Genomic DNA, 20336 nt, shown 5'->3' on the forward strand with positions numbered 1-20336 from the left:
AAATGTGTGTGTGTGTGTGTGTGTGTGTGTGTTTGTGTGCATACGTGTGCTGTGGGGTGGAAACGATTAGGTCTCACCTTTAAAAAAAGATGGTGTTGCTGCCTAACCTCGTTCTTATATAGCAGAATCTTGTTTCCATGGGTACCAAATCTTTGAGCTCTGAGGATGTGAAGCAATTAGTGGGGCTTGATGAATGTGTCTGTTTACCACTGCCTGATAACAGCCAAAGCCAGGTGTGTGTGTGTGTGTGTGTGTGTGTGTGTGTGTGTGTGTGTGTGCGTGTGTGGGTGTGTGTGTGTGTGTGTGTGCTGCATTTGTATCATTCATTACATATGCACACATGCGGTAATTGTGCGAATAATTTGTAGGTGGTAACTCCTTGCCTCTGTTTGCCAGTTTAACACCAGGGTGAAGAAGACAGCGTGTTTTGACCATCTGGTTCAAGCCAACGTGCGGAACAAGAAGCTGCTGAAGGATGCTGTTCAGAACATCACCGCTAAAGGAATTACAAACTACACCAAAGGCTTTGAGTTTGCCTTTGAGCAGCTCTCTACAGTAAGTTTTTTCCATTTTAACTTTTTCTGTTAAAAAAAAAATTTGTGTTTTTTTTTAATTTCACTTAAGTATAATTTGGAGCACAATAGGCTTAAATACGTTTTGAATTAATGTTACCTGTGAGGCCTCCATAATTTCAGCAGCAGCAGAGCATTGTCTTTCACTGCCATCTGCTGGTTGAAAGTGTAACCTGAAATCAACTGTCCGGACAATGAAAGGAACATTAGATGGTTACAGATGCAACCCTGACTCACATGGAGTTATTTAACAGTAAAGGCAAGGCAAGGCAAGGCAATTTTGGGTTTCATAACATGCCTTCTTTCAGATTAGTGGAAAGAAAAAAATCCAAATTACACGCTGGAGTGTTTACTGTCACATTGCACTTACATACACCACACTTTCCAGTTTCATTCCTATCAATATTTTGAATGTTTTTTTCAAGGGGGTTTGTTCATGTATCATCCATAGCCTAAATTATATAACCTTTTATTGCTACAAACATGGTGGATTTTTTTAATGACTGATAGCAGTACTTTCTGATTTATAGTGATAAAAAAGAGACATACAAAATTCCCGCTGTAAAAACCTTTGACTCTAAAGTGTCAACAAAATTAAAGAAGAATTTCTAACATTCATCCAATGTTGTGAAAACTTAACCAATCAGCAAATATTTACGGCATCATTTGCATATTTAAACATAAAACTTCAGGTCAGAAAAGATAATTGGCTTTATCCTCTAGTGACCATGCATTATCTTAATATTGTTGTGAATCACATAGACACATTGGGTGTTGATTAAGTGGAGATTTGACTTGACGATGACACTGGACAAAGTCATGAAAACATTTAATGTGCCAAAGTTAATGACGGTGTGAAAAGATATCTTACTCTGCGTAAAATGGGATGGAACAGCAGACAGACTAAACCTTACCACTACCTCATTAAAAAATATAGTATGAATGATAAAATGCTTTGCTTTGACTAGACAAATGTGAGCAGAGCAAACTGCAACAAGATCATCATGCTGTTCACTGATGGAGGAGAGGAAAGAGCTCAGGCCATACTGGAGAAGTACAATGCTGACAAAAAGGTAGATTGATGAAGCAAACGCACACACACAGAGACATACGTACGCGCACACACACACACACACACACACACACACACACACACACACACACTGACTGAGGGTGTGTGAATTGTTTGCTTTTATCTTCGTGGATGTGCTCTTGTTGTAGTTTTTATTAGACTCAGCTTTTTGGAGCTCCCTTTGGGTCAAAACTTCCGTGTGCATATCCTCCCTACCTAAATATTTATGCGCAAGGCAGATGAGGTTGTCTGCATATTTGAGAAACAAAGACCTGCTTGCACACACAATCATGCACCCCCACAGCCACACATGCCATACCATGTGTACATGCACAGAATTGATGATTTAAGCAGGTTGCAAAAGTCCCCTAAGATGTCTGACCTTGACTGTACTGACTGGGAAAAGTTTGTCACCAGAGAGGTGTTTTCACCTTTACCGACAGGGAGGATGTCTGTGCACTTCCTTAAAATCTGAAATTTAAATGTTCAACTTCAAAAGCTAATCAAAGCTTTAAGAGAAACCTGAAACCTCCAGTACAGAGTGGACTTGTCAGTACAGAAAGCGATAACACACTATAACGTCATAGCAGATATTATTTAATGTTCCCAACTACCAATACTGTGCCACTGCCAGTAACAAGCTAACAAAGCTAAAAATAAACTAGCTAAAAGACACTAACTACACTTAACATTAGGACAAGTCCGCAAGTCTGCAATTTTGGAACACAACAGACTTCTCATCTGAGTCTGGAGACATAAAAATGTCTGGCTGAATCTTTGAATGTTTCCTCTAATAGAGAAAATAGACCAGACACCCAAAATTTTGCTGTAGTCTGCAGATCTCGAGCTCCATGATCAGCCCACACTGCACTCTCAGAGGTGAACCTCGGGCGAGAAGTGGTGGTGACAGGGGCACAAGGCCCTTTCAAGATATGCCTGGAGGGAGATTTTAATTTTTAAATTAGGAGAAATGGGGGAAAAAATATTTTGTTTTATATTGTAAAAGTTGAAAAATATTGTTGCATTGAATATTGTGCTCCAGGTGAGGATCTTCACCTTCTCAGTAGGACAGCACAACTATGATAAAGGACCTATTCAGTGGATGGCCTGTTCCAACAAAGGTACAGCAAAGTTTACACATCAGTACTGAGAGTTGCTATCAGTTTGTTACAATCCTGGCATTAGGTAACAGTAGACTCAAGCTTGGTAGTGATTTCAAATACATTTCATGCTTTGTTTCAACCTACTCAGGTGGCATAATGGTGATATAAAACAATACATAACATACAATAATGTTTAAAGAAGATGGGGTGGTGAAAATATATGGGTTATTAGGTTTATTTTAGAAACAGATGAGCTGTAAATAATCATATCACATATAGGCAAAGGAGTCATGAAGCAGTAGACTACACTGTAGTATTGTGCTTTTTGCAGTTATGTAGCTGCTATGTGCTATGTGAGTCTATAGTAGCATTAAGTTTTGGTTAATGGTTGTGTCATATCCTTCACCCAGGTTACTTCTATGAGATCCCCTCCATTGGAGCCATCAGAATAAACACACAGGTTAGAATATGATTCATTATTTATCACATTCATGAAGCACTTTAATCTCATGTTCATGGAAGCTTTAATCTGGAAATGTCTCCAATTTAGGAGTACCTGGATGTCCTGGGAAGACCAATGGTTCTGGCAGACAAGCAGGCCAAACAAGTCCAGTGGACTAATGTATACCTTGATGCTCTGGTATGACACTTTTTTTTGTTCTATCATTACTTTCTTTTTACAATTTTCTTCAAGTAAAGATATAGAAATTAGATTTTTAAATAAGCTAAAATAAAGGTTTTGAATGCTTAAATATCATCTTTGCTATTTTTTAAATGTGCCCCTCTGATTAAACACTGGCCCCTCCTTGGCCCCCATAGTAAAATTAGTCTAGAACCGCCACTGCAGCCATGTTGTCTCTAATATTCCCAAGTTCAATACTGTGTGTTTGCTTGACTCCCATTAGGAACTGGGCCTGGTCATCACTGGAACACTACCTGTCTTCAATAAAACAAAGACCAAAGACGACAGGAATGGCGAGGTGCAGTAAATAAATGTTTCAACAAATTATGGGTGAGTCAGCTGTAGCCAGATCTAATGGCATTAGGTTTACTCATCTTTTTCTCCTGTACTTTCTCTCAGCACCAGAATCAGTTGATTCTTGGCGTAATGGGGATTGACGTGTCTCTGGATGACATCAAGAAGCTCACACCACGCTTCACAGTGAGTTGAAGTGATCACATGCAGAGTTTTCCCTCTGGTAAAATTAGTCAGCTATGTGATTCTATTAGATACATTGTTCTTTTCTAATAATCTGCGAGTAAAAATGCCCAGCAGCCCCTTTTTGCGTACTATACTCTGTTTTTTTTTTAAACTGAGACCCTTCTTTTATATTATTTTTAACAGCGACTACTGGTTCTTTTGTTTTACACTCTATATGTTGGGGTATCATGAATTTTCTGCACACAATAAATTCCCTCTCCTCTGTTCATTTTTTTCTTCAGATTGGTCCAAATGGGTACTACTTTGCCATTGATCCCAATGGATACGTCTTGCTGCACCCTAATCTCCAGCCAAAGGTATGGCATCTGGCGCTATGCATCACTTCATGTGGCTCTGCAGGTCGTGATGCATTCTATTATATTACGACTATTCCACATGGTGACATAATAACTGCTTGCGCTCAGTGAATAATACGTAGGGTAGCAGATGGTGCAGGTTCTTTTCAAACTTTTCCATGTGCCGTCACCTCATCCATCTTCATAAAGAGAATTCCTCTTTCAGTTAGAGTATGACTTGATATCATCAGTCCTCAGATGTCGGCTAGAAGGTCACTCATTACCATGTGAGATAAAATAGATATGTAGACTTGGCAGTGAACTGGAATATATGTTTAAGAATGAAGGATGAAAAGAGGCTGTGTGGCGTATAGTAGAGATAATGTGTTTTAAAAGTGAAAGTAAAACACCCCAGAATATAATTTAATTTGTTCTACCATGGGGATATATCATGCCACTGCTGTTTCTATTTTCTTATTTCTGTGTGGTAAGTTTTGTAAGGAAGAAACAAATATATTTTTTGTAGGGAATCCTTTAATGTTCTAGCTTACTTTCAGACAGTTTAATTCATTAACCTTTTTTTATTTAATTAGAGTTTTACATATGTTTACAACAAGGCTTACAGTAGAAATATGATGGAATATCCAGCAATTCCACCAAAACTTAAAATGGTAATATATCACTATTATACCGCCTGATTTGTACAGCCCAAGGCCTTGAAAAGTCTAAGAACTCCTCAAGTGAATGCAACAGGACTTCTAGCCAATAGCAGGTATAAAGATGCAGCCTGGTAAAAATTAGCCATGACCCCCACAAAAGGTTCCATCCCACCTCCATCAACCTGAGGCAAGCGGGCTGCTGAGTGGCCATGTGCTGCCAAGGACTGAGTTCTGTGTTTGGGGTCATGGTCACGGCCCCTCCCTGGCTCAGAAACAGGGAATCTTAGGGGACGCACACGTAGATCACATCCGTCAATCTACAACTCTCCACAATGTAATCGATCATGCGAACACTTATTTATCAATGGATTATTTACTTGTGTGGTATTTCACAGGTTGTCAAAGCACAATGAATTAAGTATTAGAATACAAATATGACTCTCTGCACCTGGATGTTAATTATACAGAGACAGTGGTAAAATACAGTTTTATAAATCCTAAATGGGAAACAAGGGAGAAAAAACAATCAATGGTTCTTATGGAGTTAAAGTGTCTGTCAGGGTTTCCCTTTAAGTGCAGTGAAAAGAGATATTGCAGTGCGCTGCATATATATATATATATATATATATATATATGTATGTATATATATATATATATATATATATATATATATATATATATATATATATATATATGTATATCTATATGTATATTTTGAATAAAGGGGATTTCCCTCTTGCTTTTTATCCTGTAACAATCTTTTCACCCAGGCTGAAACACTTAACTCTGGCCAAAGCTGTGTGTGTGTGTGTGTGGGTGTGTGTGTGTGCGTGTGTGTGTGTGTGTGTACTAATAGTTCTCAGAACAGTTATGGAATTGCAGCTGGGAGTGACATAATGTATATATTTGAAATCATGTTTTTCTCTGGTTGACTGTGAAACCCCCCCATCCCCAAAAATGTGACATTTTTTTGAAACACCCAAATGCAATTGTGCATCTTTTCATAACTTTCCTAGAAAAGGATTCGTAACAGGAAGCTCAGACTCAATAATAAGTATGCTGTCACTTTTGATGAGGTGAGACAAAGTAGAAACACTGTAGACTGCAGAAGTAGCTTCTAAAGGTAGCAGTGTAGAGTTTTCTGTACTGTAGTCCCATAGAAAGATTTCAATATAGTAGCAGTCATTGGATGTAATCCTTCCCTTTGCAGGAGATATTGTATTATCTGTTATATGAACTACAACCCTATTTTTATTTAATATTATCCTATCACTTGTGTCAATGTGAATGTCATGGGAATTATCTTACAGATGTATGTTTTGTAATTGTGTGCACATTAATTTTGGTTAGCATATTGTGTGACACAGTTAATACTGACAGAAAGTACTAGTAACCTCCATACCTCATACCTAAATGAGGGAGACTACGACATTAGATGATTTAGCATTAACGGATTATAATAGACATGGCTCAGTTCTTACAAAAGACTAATCTTCTCTCTCAAAATTGGTAATTTCATATCATGAAGGATATATAGCACAATATATTATATTTTCCTTTTATTCAATAAATAGATAATATGAAATGGTAAGGCTTTTTTTTTGTAAAATCCATACTCCAAGCACATGCAAAGAACAGAGCACAAAGTGATCCAAATAACATTACAGTACAGAAATTACAGTAGTGCAGTTTAGCCACTGGCTGTTTGCCAGCACAAAGAAATTATATAGATAAATATGTATGATGGCTATTTTTATATTGCTTTGAGAATATACACAGTTGCCCATAAAGTTGGAATAACTGGAAGAGAGTTTTGAGAAGATTAAAGATACACTTTATCTGTCAAGAATAAATCACATCGTCCAGATCATTTCATGGAAAGAGGTAAAAAAACATTTTATTCAAACTTTATGGACAACCGTGTATCACCCAGCTCTATTAGGTTTCAACAAAAGTTGTTCTTATCAGTTCTAGCTAGGTTAGTCATTGTGAGCAATTACCAGTTGACAACAATGCATCGCACATTTTGTTTTGCACATACAAACACTGCAGCAACAGGTCACGCCTATTAGCTCTACAGGTGGTGTTGGTTGTTTTAGCTCAGTTTTCACCTTTTTTTCATTTCTTGTTTTACTTTGATTTTAGAAGTGCAGCGTGCAAAAAAATACAGCGTGGAGAGGATAGGGTTATAACAAGACTGTGTTGAGATCATGCTATGTAGAATGTGACTTCAGGTAGATAAGCTGATAGCAACCTGAGTGTTATAATACAGCATTAACCCTTTTTCAGGCAAATAACTATATTTGGTGACTTCAGGTAATATTTCGAGAAAAAAGTTGCAAATTTACTAGATTAAAGTGGAAAATCTACAAGAAAAAGTTGCAGATTTAATAGATTAAAGTGGCAAATCTACAAGAAAAAAGTCGCAGATTTAAGAGATTTAAAGTGACAAATCTGTGCGAAAAAAGTTGCAGATTTATGAGAAAAAAGTGGGAAAAAAGCAACTTTTTTCTCACAGATTCACCACTTTAAATCTCATAAATCTGAGCATTTTTTTCTCGTAGATTTGCCACTTTAATCTTGTTAACTTTTTTCTCAAAATATTATTTTCCGATGTTTTTTTTTATGCATTCTGGCTGTATGTAATATCCTCCAATATTCTTGAGGGTTGAAATTTGGAATTTGCAAGTATTTCAATACTTGTGTCCTATTAAGGGTTAAAGTGGTGATTCTGGGAGAAAAAAAGTAGTTTCTTTCCACTTTTTTCTCTTAAATCTGCTTTTTTTCTTGTAGATTTGCCACTTTAATCTAGTAAATTTGCAACTTTTTTCTTGAAATATTACCTAAAAGTTTCCAAATATAGTTCTTTGCCTGATAAAGGATTAAAGCAAGACAGAATTTTTATTATCATTCTTCTCCATCAACTCTGTTCTGTGTGTGTGTGTGTGTGTGTGTGTGTGTGTGTGTGTCTGTGTCTGTGTGCGTGAGTGTAAGGGCTTAGAGGGCTGCCTGTCAATCATTCATTGTCTCATCGAATCAGCCAAATAGGAGATTGTGTGAATAGTGACAGTAATAGCAATATAGCAATAGTGACCTTGGGCTCTTTGAAAATTTCCCTCGTCTCTTTCTGTCTCTGCAGTGGCTCTTTCTCTATTTGATTATACTTGTACATATTTCAGATCATCACACAAATCTGCCCAGTTGCTGTAGCGTTTTTATTTTGATCCCACACCTGAGCTCACCTCAACAAATCTCTTGCTGGCATACAGTGCGCTCTCACTTTCTCATCCTTTCATTTTAATCTAGTTTCTCTTCCTCTCGTGTTCCTTATTTCTCATTTGATCTTTTCCACTTGGCTGTTCACACCATGCAGTGTTCCCATTTTTGCTCTTTTTCATATCTTCTCCTGCTTTTCCTGTACATGTTTGATGTTTCATTCAGTGTTGTACCTCTTGATCTTTTATTCCTTCTTTTCTCATTTTCATGTTGAGATGCTTCATCTTCACCATCTTCCTTTGCTGCTTCGTTTCATTTAACTTACCCTCAAATGTAAGGAAGTTGTGCTTTTTAATTGATTTACTTTTTGTTTATTGCTTTTCTTGTCCGCGTACTGATTCATACTATCTTGTCAGTTTAACGTCTATTCCTCTTTCCCATGCTTCCTTTAAAGTTGAAATGCATTTCGATTTTTAGACTCACTGCTTGCGTATGTCAACATAAAAACAAGAAACTATGTTGAAAACACTAATATGCTCTTAGTGCATCATTTTGAATCACAAAGTGAACAAATGCGTGGAGGACAGACTGGTATCAGATTCCATGTACTCCTGTTTTATAGAGAAGCACTAGATTACTGCTACCATTTTATATCACCATAAAGCCACTCAGACATATAGGGTTTTTAAGAGAGGACATTAATAGGGTCCAGTGTCACTCTGTATCAAATCTGATTCAGCTGTGCCTGGTGTCACAGATATGTTGTCAAAATGCTGCCATATGGTGCCCTCTATTTTTATACCGTGGATTTGATTGGATTCATGTGTTAGGGGAAATGATTGGCATTGCTCCGGAATTGAATACAAAAGAACATTGTTGCTCAAATAATTAAAGTTTACTATATGCTATACAATGCAATGCTAGTATTAAGATGCATAGTGATATTCCTCTATATGGCTGATTGCCATAGTAAGAGCCAATCTCTGAATAACAATTGTAAAATGGTCCACTGCATTTTATAACATTTTACTCTATTAACTCAGCAGGCTTTAGATAGAGAGATATGAAAGTGGGTTATTGCATAATAAACTTTCCTCTCAGCCAAATGACTCAGGATAAGCCTAAAGTAAAGTTTGTGTGTGCGTGTGTGTGTGTGTGCACATCGATCCCATTGTTCTGTTAATAAGTAATTTTGTGTGTATCATTCTAAAAACTGTGTCACACTTTCATTATCATCCTTTCCACAGAATCCTAAATTCCAGGAACCTGTTACCCTAGACTTCCTGGACGCTGAGCTGGAGAATGACATCAAAGTGGAGGTAGAGTGTGCAGATGCATGGAAACACACACACGTAGACTCACGCAAAGTTACAGATGTGGATATATATCCAGACAGGTATGCAGGTGCCAGATGTCTCATGTCTCCTCATAAAGCTATCATGACCAGTTCCTGCAAGTGATTTACTTGGTGTCCTTAACTCGTTAGCATGAGGTTATGAGACAGAATGTTTTCAAATCATACTCAGTGAATCAGATCCAGTGACACTTGAACTACATGTACACTGTCTATTTCTTTGTTTCTCCCTGTAGATCAGGAGAATGATGATCGATGGTGAGACAGGCGAAGCAACCATTGACACTCTGGTGAAAACTCAGGATGAGGTATATCAAAATACAGGAAGGGGACTTAAATTTGTTTGGATGTTTTTGTAGAAGGTTGCTATCATGCCATTGCTCTGCAGCTGAATATTCTACAGTGATATAAACATACTGTTGTCGCTGTAATTAAGTAATTCTGCAAATTCATTAACATCAGTGGCGGTTCTACACAGGGGCCTCCAGGGGCCCCTGCCCCTGTGAAGAAGCCCTTTGGCCCCTGCTGTGGCCCCTGTGTCAAATTAATAATAAAATGATCAATTTATAACAATGAAAAACGGAACAATTCTTACCTATTTTTTGTATTTATCTCATTGTACACAAAATGAACCCATAATGTGTACATTGTATAATGGTTTAATTGTGCAATAACAGCTAAATATAAAGATCATTCTCGCTATACTGCACTTTCAAAATAAAAAAAAAAGGAATTGTGCACAAAAATGAGAAATGTCATTGTCGTACAAAAATAACTGTTAATGTTGGTAAGTCTCATTGCTTCAATCAATGCAGTTCTTCCAAATATGAGACTTTTAGCTAAAATAAAGGTTTTGAATGCTTAAATATCATTTTTGACAATTTTTAATGTGCCCCTCTGATTAAACACTGGCCCCTCCTTGGCCCCCACAGTAAAATTGGTCTAGAACCGCCACTGATTAACATATTGAAGCAGCAATTAGAATATTTATTATCAATTTTATTTTTCACAGATTATAAGAAAACATTTCTAAAAATTGCCAACCTTATGCTGATGCCTTGTATTTTATGTCCTTACCTATTCGAAGTTGTCATGCCTCCTGCTACAAAATTATTTCTTATTTTAGTATTAAAATTATTCACTGTTGTTTGCAGTAATTAAAGGCATTTTGCAGTGAGGCAAAGCTCAAAATATCTGCCCACTAATACAAAGTGAAGAGAAATTGAATGATAATTAATGAAGGATCTGCCGATTATCTGCAGACATCCTTATTTGAGCTAAAAATGGTCTTTTAATATGAACTTTTTTACCTGCATTTTATGCAAATGTGTTTAAAATGTGATTTCAAAAAGGTTTTTGAGCAATGAAAAATCGAAAAATAAGCACCACTTGCATTAACACTACAAAGCCATTCTAAATGCCAGTTCCTGTGTGTATCATCTTTGGCAGAGGTACATAGATAGAGGAGTCAGGACCTACACGTTTGGGCCGGTAAATGGAACAGATTACAGGTGAGCCTTGTCAGCAATTTTGTAATATTTCTTTATGGTTCATTAAGCTGTCGTGAGACAATTTACTGCCACGAGCTACTTAAAGCACTCCAGCTGATGGAGGACACTACTTAAGCCAACAGGGGTCACTCTCTTGTTTCTAACAGCATGCTGAGCTTGGTTAATGGGGAATACATTTAACAGATTGTTTTTGTTTTTTACTGAACATACAGAAAAGCCTTTCTGAAAAACACAGGGACCTTAATGAGTTGTGTTTTTTTTTCTCTTGATTGATGAACATTGCTTATAATCACATGCAACTATAGTCAAAGCACTTTTACAGAGAATTTCAGATAACACTGCATGTTTTAAATGACCATTTAGTTTAAGATTCCTAAAACAAACAATTCTCTCAAATTACCTCCAATCATAAAACTCATCAGTGTGACTGTGATTGTCTTTTCCTCAGCCTGGCTCTTGCTCTGCCTAAATACAGTGAACACTTCATTCAAGCTAATCTTGGGGATGACATGAAACAAGCTATGTGTAAGTATAGCATACCCCCTCATGAAATCCATCAGATTTAATGTTGCTGGTGCCTCACAACCAACTCCCATGCATATTTTGGGTCGCTCTCTCGAGTATCTCCTCTTGCTTTGTATTACTTGCTCTTAGCTGGAACCGCAGCCACTCCTTTGTATGTGCTGCTCAGATCAGCGGATCCCCACAGCTTTTCTTTTGTAGTGTAACCCACTGGTCAGTCGCCCCGCACTCCCACACATACACACTCGACCACATGCCTTCCTTCTCCCACACCCAGCTCAAGCACTAGCTCTTTTGATCTTGTCTACATTTTGCTCTTTCCTCCTTTTTTCGCTCCCCTCTTCTGGCCCTCCTTCTGGCTTAGGAGAAGACGAAAACTCCCTCACCTCCTCTCCTTGCTCATTATCGCCTCTCCTACCAATTTTTTTTCCCCTTCTTCTGCTTTCCACCCTTTTTGCTATCTTTCAGTGGCCAATTCCAACTGCCCTCAAGAACGCCTCTTCTTTCCTAAATTCTTCATGGGGTAATAGGCTTCCTGAAGCAGACAGACTTTATTCTGGATTGTTTTCTCTGTCTGTCTCTGTTTTCCTCTGTCTCTATCTAATCTGTAAACCTGTCCTCACCTCATTCTCTTTATTCCTCCTAATATCCCTCCCCTGCCTTCCCCACTTTTTCTTTTTCTTCTTTTTTTAACTCTGTTTGTGCTCTCAAGGCTGTCTCGCTGTGTGATAAACTCTGGCTGCTTCTCCTAACAGATCAGAACATAGCTAATAAGTCACAAGGACAAAAGTCTTTCATATACACATATGCTAAATGTGCGACTGTCACTCTTCATATATTTCTTTGCATTTTCATCCTGATGCAAGTTATTCTCTTCTGTCTTGCTTCCACACTGGAATTTTACAGCTTCTTCTTGGGGCAAGTATTCAGTATTGTGGGAAGTCTGTCTTCTTCTAGAAATGTGATGCTCTTTTTTGTTTGTCCTCTTTATAGTTGCATGATTACGTATGGATGGATGTATGGATGGGCGGACTCTGAAGTACGAATGCTTGCTCATGAATATATACTGGGCTGAAAGTCGCTTTGATCAAGGGATATAATTAGAAGAAAAACAATGGAATCAGCACATAACCATCTGGCTTTAGTGGATTTTTCATAACTTTGATGTGACACCACAAAGCATAAACGGCTAATGGTGCAGTTATTCCAACAGATGAGATTTTGACTGAGTGTTTCGGCCTCTGTATCACTCCCTCTCTGCAATAACGAGTCTGTCACTGTGCCATAAAGACTGTCAGAACGTTTACAGGCCTGTTAAAGAAAGTAACACACCATGCCTTGCTGCCACAGACTGCTCCGATAGGGAGTTTGGGACTCTAAAGCTCTCTGTACAGCCATATAGAGTTTCACAGTGGGGCCAGACCAACAATACCTCCATCCATCCTACCACTTTGCTGCAGTAGGTTCCTGCAGCCACTTGTCTCCGAAATACATTACGGAGGGTCCCTAGTCAAGTGTGTGATGGATCAACATTTTTTTATCCATGTAGCAGAAAAGCTGCATACATTAAATACATTAAATACTCAATAGTAAGGTTGAAGACATGATGACAGAGAAGTAAAAAGCAAGAAAGAATAGAAATAATGTATGGTGTGGAAAGCAATTGGACATAGAGACACCCTGCCCAGTCTACAGAGACAGAGGGACAATGAATCTGCCAGTTATGTTTTATGTGAAGGACATTGTTTCATCCTGCACCAGATTTCCATGACCCCAAGGAAAATTTAGCGCTCAGTAATTTTTTTCACAGACTGCACCACACGACTCAATATCTTTTAAAGGCAATGTCCAAACTGTCTTAATTTTAAGAGACCAGTGAATGATGGCTATCCATGCCTGACATGTCATTTATGAGATAAGAATTACCAGACGCTTTTTAAAATGAAATCCAGAGCCAGGGCAGACACAGCATTGAGTGGAAGGGTTTTTCTTTATTACTACTGTATGTTTGCATGTTGTTCCCTTGCATGCCCATACTGCAGTCCCCCTTAGATCATTTCCTGTTCTGCATTCCAGTGCTCTCAATGTATTTCAAGTGTGTCTATTAGATCTAAGTAAGGATCATTTACAGTGAGAGGGTCCTTATTGAGAAATAAACCCAGACAGGGTAATATTAGGGGTTCATTTAGCAATAATGATCCGCTTGCTATACATTGTCCTGCTTATCACACGGCTACTTGCTAAATAAATCCATAATTTGATACAAACTATTGATTTAAAAATGAATTTATTGCATACCTGCCCACACTCCCGTTCTTCTGGTAGGGTGATCTCCCAGCGCCGTCTGGTTTTGTTGTTTCTCCCGGAAAACTCCCTGAAACAAATAACAAATAATTGTCAAACGCAAATCCACACATTCTGTATGTCTCTGAGCCACAATCCACATCAAAATCCACACATTACATGCAATTTCAGTTTCGTCTGTCACCGAAACTCTCAACACAACTCAAGGAGTGTGTGCACAGCTGCTCCCTGTGCAGGCAGATGGGGCAGCTGCCTGCACAGAGGCTAGCTGTTAGCTTAGCTGTTGTCAAAAAAGCATGGAAAGGAAGGAGTTCTCCCTAAATACTGCCTAAATAAATAATCTAAATACACCTGTAAATTTAGGCAGAGTTGAACTGAATAGTTTCTATTTATATATATTCTACTTGTTACCAGGATAGTGGCCATGGCTTTTACAAAGCCTGTAGGGTTTAGAGCATGTTAGCAGACATCTCAGCTGGTACAAGAGCACATTTTTGGGGCACTATCAGAAAGCTGATGTTACATTTTTTTTGTTTTTTCCATGTTGAATTACATTTTTGTGGATTAATATGAATACAGGTGCATCTCAATAGATTTGAATATCATGGAAAAGTCCATTTCCAGTAGTTCAAGTCAAAAAGCCCCAACTAAGTATTGAGTGCATATAGATGAACATACTTTTCAGAGGCCAACATTTCCATATTAAACATACTTTTATTAAATTGGGATTTGTCATATTACATTTTTTTGAGACATTGAATGTTAGGTCTTCATTAAATGTAAGCCATAGTCATTATAATTAGAATAAATTAAATAAATTAAGACATGAAATGTTTCATTCTGTGTGTAATGGATCTATATAATGTGTTATTTCCACTTTTTGTATTGAATTACTGACCTAAATAAACTTCTCTATGATATTCTAATTTATTGAGATGCACCTGTATATGAATATGGTTATCGTCCTACAGAGTCTAGAATCAGAACAGCCTCCTTATGATAGTCAATAACATTACAGCAGTCTGCAATTTAGAAATAATATGACGGACACTAGAATCCAATCAATCCAACCAATCAGAAGTGAGTACTCAACAAATCCATAAAATATTATTCCTTATACCGCCATGGGAAATATTTACAGTTTTCAGCATACTTAGGTATGACTTCATTTGTCAGATGATGAATGCATTTTTAAAACCCTTTCTCTTTCTCCGCTCCTCATCTCTGTCTCTCTGGGGTCACTACAGGGCAAGAAGGCAAGTATTTCCCACTCAGTTATTCTTTCATCCCTCTCCACTGCACCTCCATCCAGACTCTCTACCTTAATCCATCACCTCATATCTGTCTAATATTTTATGTGTCTGTGCGTGCGTGGGGGGCCTTTGAGCTAACGTATCTTCACTACCTTACAGTTTGATATGACCATCCACTTGTCAAGTGTTTCTGGATTGATGTAGTCATCTCACAGCACAAATACCAGTGCATTTACATCATTTAATAAACTTTTAAACACCTAATCCACAGTGTTATGAGTCTAAAGTAGGTGTTTTTGTGTATCCCAAAGCCATGGAAACCATACAGCAGGAGAGGTTTGATGAGTTTGGTTACACCTACATCGCTCCAAGGTGAGTGATCCCGACACCATTGTGCAATCCATTTTCACTGTACAAGAACAAACAAAGGGCTGAGATTGAAACTGATCGATACTGTTCCTTCAGGGAGTACTGCAAAGAGCTGAAGTTGTCACTCAACAACACCCAGTTTCTCCTCGACTTCAGCCAGTACATTGATAGGAACACTCCAGATGCATGTGAGTCATGCATCTTTTTCACTGTTATATCACTTAACACATTTGCACAGGTCTTGATGTCAGTTTCCTTCATATGAGTATTGTGATACGACATGATGTCACCTAGATCAATATACAGTGTGCTGCATCGCTATAGTGTGCAGTAATGAAAGTGGAAGTTTGTGTGTATGTATGCATGCATAGCATATATTTTACAGTTAGTCACGGTGGAACTTTCCACTTTGATATCACAATGGTCAGCATCTGAAGGTCAGAGCACTACTCTGGTCATTAGATTAGTGTGGTCTAAGCAGACTGACATCAGCCTGATCGACTCAGTTTCCTAGAAGCCTGATGTTGTCATGCTACACAATGACTCACAGTGTTTGATTTGTCATCATCTAATGGATCTCCTCCCTAGTATGGCTTACCACCATCATCCAGCTAATGGATCTAGGTATCCTTGATCCATTTTCACCCAAGGTCAAGCCATATAAATATGCATCAATGCCTTTCTTGTTGCTGTTTGTGCAGTATGGTCACACAATTTATTCTTGAATCTTCATAAAAAAGTTTTAGGCATGAATTAACACTAAAGGGAAGTTGTATTAAAACTCTGCGCTAACTTATTTTCAAAAGTACATTTCTTGACAATGGGATTCCAACTCAACACTTGTTTGGCATCATATCTCTCCTAAAGCTGCAACAGCCAATGATTCACACAATACTTCCTGCTGTCTGGCTGTCTAATAATCACTCAGAGAAGACCTACAAAAACATGTCTTCCTGCTGGATGATTTCCTTACAAGTGCCATGAGATCACGATTTTATCCCCCACTTATCCGGGAAGAAGATTTGGCTGAGCACACCTGCTCTTTTTTAGCCCGACTTTCACCTTCAGACACTTAATCACTTGTCTCCTCAGTATTCCTACTGCTAGCCAGTGAACAGACCTGCTGAAGAAATAAAAAAATAAAAAAAATAAAAAAACGCTGGATTGCTCAGTGGCACATCAGTATTGACTCTAGTGTGAGCCAAAAGCGTAACATATTCATCTTGCCTGCCAAGATCTGAAACAATAGGCTGGCACTGCTTCCATTATTATATTTTCCTTCTATACACTGTTGCTTTGGTGCTGGAATATCCGCAACATGTAAAATGTATCTTATCCTTTTATCTACAGGTAATATGTCCCTGGTGAATCGACTAATCCTGGATGCAGGTCTGACAGCTGAACTGGTTAAACTTTGGAACGAGCAGACAGTGTGAGTGCCGAACGTGTCTACCTTGTGCTATTTAGCTGCGCTACTTAAAAAAAGTATTTCTTTATATATGGAGATCTGTGTTGCGTGTGTACACTATTGCTCTGAATGACCATAGCTGATGCTTATTTCATGCACAATTTACTGAGTAACTGAGCCAGAGGTTTATTTCTTTGGTCTTTTCTGCGGGTGATTTGATGATTTCTAACTAGTGAAATATGAAGAAAGCAAAGCACAAAATTGTATATCACACCCAACTGTACTAAGCTCTGCCAAGACATGCTGTTTTCAGAGGAAAATAAAATAATTACATCAGTGTGTTTCCTTTCATGGTATGCCCACTTGTCTGAAATAATCTGAACACACACTCACACACACACTGCAGGGTATCTGTTTAACATTAGGGCATACAAAGACAAGCGACTGTGGGCATTAAACAATTTGTGTCACGTCTGCAGTTTTGCCTCACAGATCACAAATACTTTTTCTCATATTTGTCAGTGTGATTGGCTGTGATGTTTGATTGGCTGTTGTTTTTTCATGTTCTCAGGGATGGGATAGTGGCCAGGTTTGTGGCCACAGATGGAGGAATCACAAGAGTCTACCCAAGAAGGTACTCTCCCTTCTTTATACTCAGTTTCACTCCTAGCGTTAGCTCTGGCATCGTGAAACAGCACAGTGAGCTTCGTCCCAAATATCTGCTGGTGTAAATGTGTGAGATGAAAATGGATACGGACTGTAATGCTCTTAGGTTGTGGGCTTTTGGCTGCTTTACTCACCTGCTCCACTGGGTTATTTTCCAGAACATGGAGGATTAGACACTTTCAGCTGAACTCCCAAAGCTTGCCAAACCAGTACAGGACATGGGTCAAAGCCACACATCCAGCAGCCAAAAGCAGCTCATTTTCCTCAATTTCCTCCCTGCTACTTTTGTCTGAACTAAATTTGGGGGCTCCACTTGGTCCGAATATAATACTCCAGCTGAAGATGAATGTATATTCCTCCTGCATGTAAAACATGAAATACAATCAGTTATTGCCTTTACTTGACATAAATCAAGTGCAATGGGTGTGGCTCTGACTTCAATGACTAACATTTGGCTCTAGATTAAAATATAAATTGGTCAGATAGATCAAATGCATTTGCTGTTTTATGGATAGGGCCCATATTTAATGTTTTGTGACTGTATTAATGTTTACAGTGCTGGGGAAGAGTGGACTGAGAATCCTGAGACATACGAGTCCAGCTTCTACAAAAGGACCCTGGACAATGAGATTTATATTTTCACAGCTCCATTGTTCAACTGTAAGTTTCCTTAAAGTTTAGAATATGTGCATGTGTGTAGCTGAGGATCTTCAATGTGGTCTGGCACTGAGCCTATCCTGCTCTCTCCCTTTGGACGTCATCCCAATCCTACTGGCAAAGATCACACTCTCAGACCTCTGATATCACTCTTTATCCTTCTGCTTTTCCCGCTGTGTCTTTCAGCGCTTGTTCCCTCCCTCCCTCATGCCCCGTATACTTCCTGTTATCTCCACTGATCTCTCTAACAGACATCAGGACAGGCAAACGTCAGTGTAATGGAGCTGCGCTTTCAGCTACACTTGACTGGATTAACACATGTACTGGCTCACAGACTCCACTCCACTTACATGAATTACAACCAGCTAAAAATGTATGGAATTCCCCACAATGGATAGCGATTATTCCCGTTTAACCGTGATTCTCTTTCTAAACTGTTCCCTGCCAAGCATTTTTTAAATATAATTTAAGTTAAATTGCCGTGATTGTTGTTTCTCTTCCCTCGTGTATCCCTTCTCAATTGCAGCAGAGGCCAGGGAGCCTGTTTCTGAGTCAGGTATTCTTGTGAGCAAAGCAGTGGACATCACAATTGACGAAGTCACGCTCAAACCAGCAGGTCAGAACCGCTAATCCAAGATTGATTGCTTCTTCTGATGAAACACAAATGAAAAGACTCAATAGTTGTTCCTGTGCCTGTTTTGATCTATAGTTGTGGGAGTGAAACTTAATGTCTCATTCTGGATGAACAGTTTCATGAACGCCACGCTGAAACTAAATGTAAGTTTCCTTGTATTGTATATACAATATCTGACACATTCATCTATATGTGCAAGTATTAATGTCTTGTCTGGCTCACTTTTTTACTTTTTAGTGCAAGGATGAGATCTGTGGCTGTTTGAGGAATGACAAGGTACAGCAATTATCAAATCTGATCTGAGAACTTTTTGTTTCCAACGGCCTGGACTAGAAATCTGATGTTACTTTACAGAATACCACAATTATGGTTACGATTTGCCTGCAATATATTGATGCATTTAAGCTTGATTAATATCTCCTTTTAAAATACTGTAATCTAATTTTCAATGTCAACTTTTACTGCATTTTTAAACTGTTTATCCTTTTCCCCTATAGCATGTAGACTGCGTGATCCTGGATGATGGGGGATTTCTTCTCATGTCCAACCAGGATGAGTATATCAACCTGGTGAGTTACCGCCAACCGTTTTCTTCACCTTATCATGACCTTGTATGCCTCACTTATCTGCTGTCTTTCTCCAAATGATCAGAAATTAATAAACCATCATATAATAAAACATCTGCAGTCACATACTTTCTGACTGCAGTCAGAAAAGTTCAACTCAAAGACTTTTCAGCATTCATATTTCTTACTTTTCTCTACCCGTCTATATATCTAACTCCTCTTTGCCACAGCGATCCATCAGTCTCATATAGAGGTCAAATGAAGGGCTTATGAGTCAGATAAGTTATGAGAATGGACTGTTAGCTGTGAGCCGTTTGAAAGCTCTTGCAGGACAGCAGTACATCCCTGTCTCCAGGAAAGTAAAGCACTAGCCACTGGAGGAGGATAAAAGGGAAGGTTCTGATGGGTTTTAGTCAGTCATGGAAGCTGAGTGAAGTGGGTCCCCTGTGTATGCAAGAAGTCAGCTCTGCTGTGTTAACTCCACTCTTTCACACTGCGATAGTCCCCTGCGTGTCAGTGGTAGGACATGCAGTGGGTCTGGAAACATTACAAATCAGTCAGGACAGGACATCTGCTCTCTTTGATCCATTCTACTATCACAATGTCTGGCATACAGTTTATGATCTTCAAGCATTTGAGTAAGCACCTTTCACATCATGTGATACATTTGGTGTCCATTGGGATCATGCTCATTTTTTGGGCTGTCTTTGTGCCATTACAGAATAAGCCTTACATGGCCAGAGCCCTTTCACCAGGGATATAAAGTACTGTGCAAAAGTTTTAGGCAGGTATGAAAAAATTCTGTAAAATAAGAATGATTTCAGAAATAGAAATGTTAATAGTGTATTTTTTTTAAATCAATTTACAAAATTGAAGTGAGTGAACAGGAGAAAATCTAAATCAATTTGGCGTGACCCTTCAAACCAGCATCAATTCTTCTAAGCATTTTTTACAACTGCTTTAGACTTTTGCA

The 20336-nt window shown here is 38.4% G+C and overlaps 1 protein-coding gene and 1 long non-coding RNA gene across 3 annotated transcripts in view; one reads left to right on the forward strand and one right to left on the reverse strand.

Annotated features, from left to right (window-relative positions):
• Positions 1 to 20336, forward strand: part of LOC131973995 (voltage-dependent calcium channel subunit alpha-2/delta-1) — a 68516-nt gene that overhangs the window by 39672 nt on the left and 8508 nt on the right. Inside the window, exons 11-31 of the mRNA XM_059336146.1 lie at positions 397 to 555; positions 1541 to 1645; positions 2687 to 2765; positions 3158 to 3207; positions 3298 to 3387; positions 3653 to 3727; positions 3829 to 3909; positions 4191 to 4265; positions 9367 to 9438; positions 9710 to 9781; positions 10923 to 10984; positions 11433 to 11509; positions 15375 to 15435; positions 15529 to 15620; positions 16783 to 16864; positions 17412 to 17474; positions 18063 to 18166; positions 18690 to 18779; positions 18873 to 18940; positions 19035 to 19073; positions 19295 to 19366. Of these exons, the coding sequence (XP_059192129.1) occupies positions 397 to 555; positions 1541 to 1645; positions 2687 to 2765; positions 3158 to 3207; positions 3298 to 3387; positions 3653 to 3727; positions 3829 to 3909; positions 4191 to 4265; positions 9367 to 9438; positions 9710 to 9781; positions 10923 to 10984; positions 11433 to 11509; positions 15375 to 15435; positions 15529 to 15620; positions 16783 to 16864; positions 17412 to 17474; positions 18063 to 18166; positions 18690 to 18779; positions 18873 to 18940; positions 19035 to 19073; positions 19295 to 19366 (1668 nt within the window). The remainder of the gene's footprint in view (positions 1 to 396; positions 556 to 1540; positions 1646 to 2686; positions 2766 to 3157; positions 3208 to 3297; positions 3388 to 3652; positions 3728 to 3828; positions 3910 to 4190; positions 4266 to 9366; positions 9439 to 9709; positions 9782 to 10922; positions 10985 to 11432; positions 11510 to 15374; positions 15436 to 15528; positions 15621 to 16782; positions 16865 to 17411; positions 17475 to 18062; positions 18167 to 18689; positions 18780 to 18872; positions 18941 to 19034; positions 19074 to 19294; positions 19367 to 20336) is intronic.
• Positions 12465 to 20336, reverse strand: part of LOC131973999 (uncharacterized) — a 182507-nt gene continuing 174635 nt past the window's right edge. For both annotated transcript variants that reach the window (XR_009394598.1, XR_009394597.1), the window contains one exon: positions 12465 to 13880. This is a non-coding gene — a long non-coding RNA (uncharacterized LOC131973999). The remainder of the gene's footprint in view (positions 13881 to 20336) is intronic.

Source organism: Centropristis striata, chromosome 6, assembly GCF_030273125.1.
Source record: "Centropristis striata isolate RG_2023a ecotype Rhode Island chromosome 6, C.striata_1.0, whole genome shotgun sequence".
NCBI classification, from domain to species: Eukaryota; Metazoa; Chordata; class Actinopteri; order Perciformes; family Serranidae; genus Centropristis; species Centropristis striata.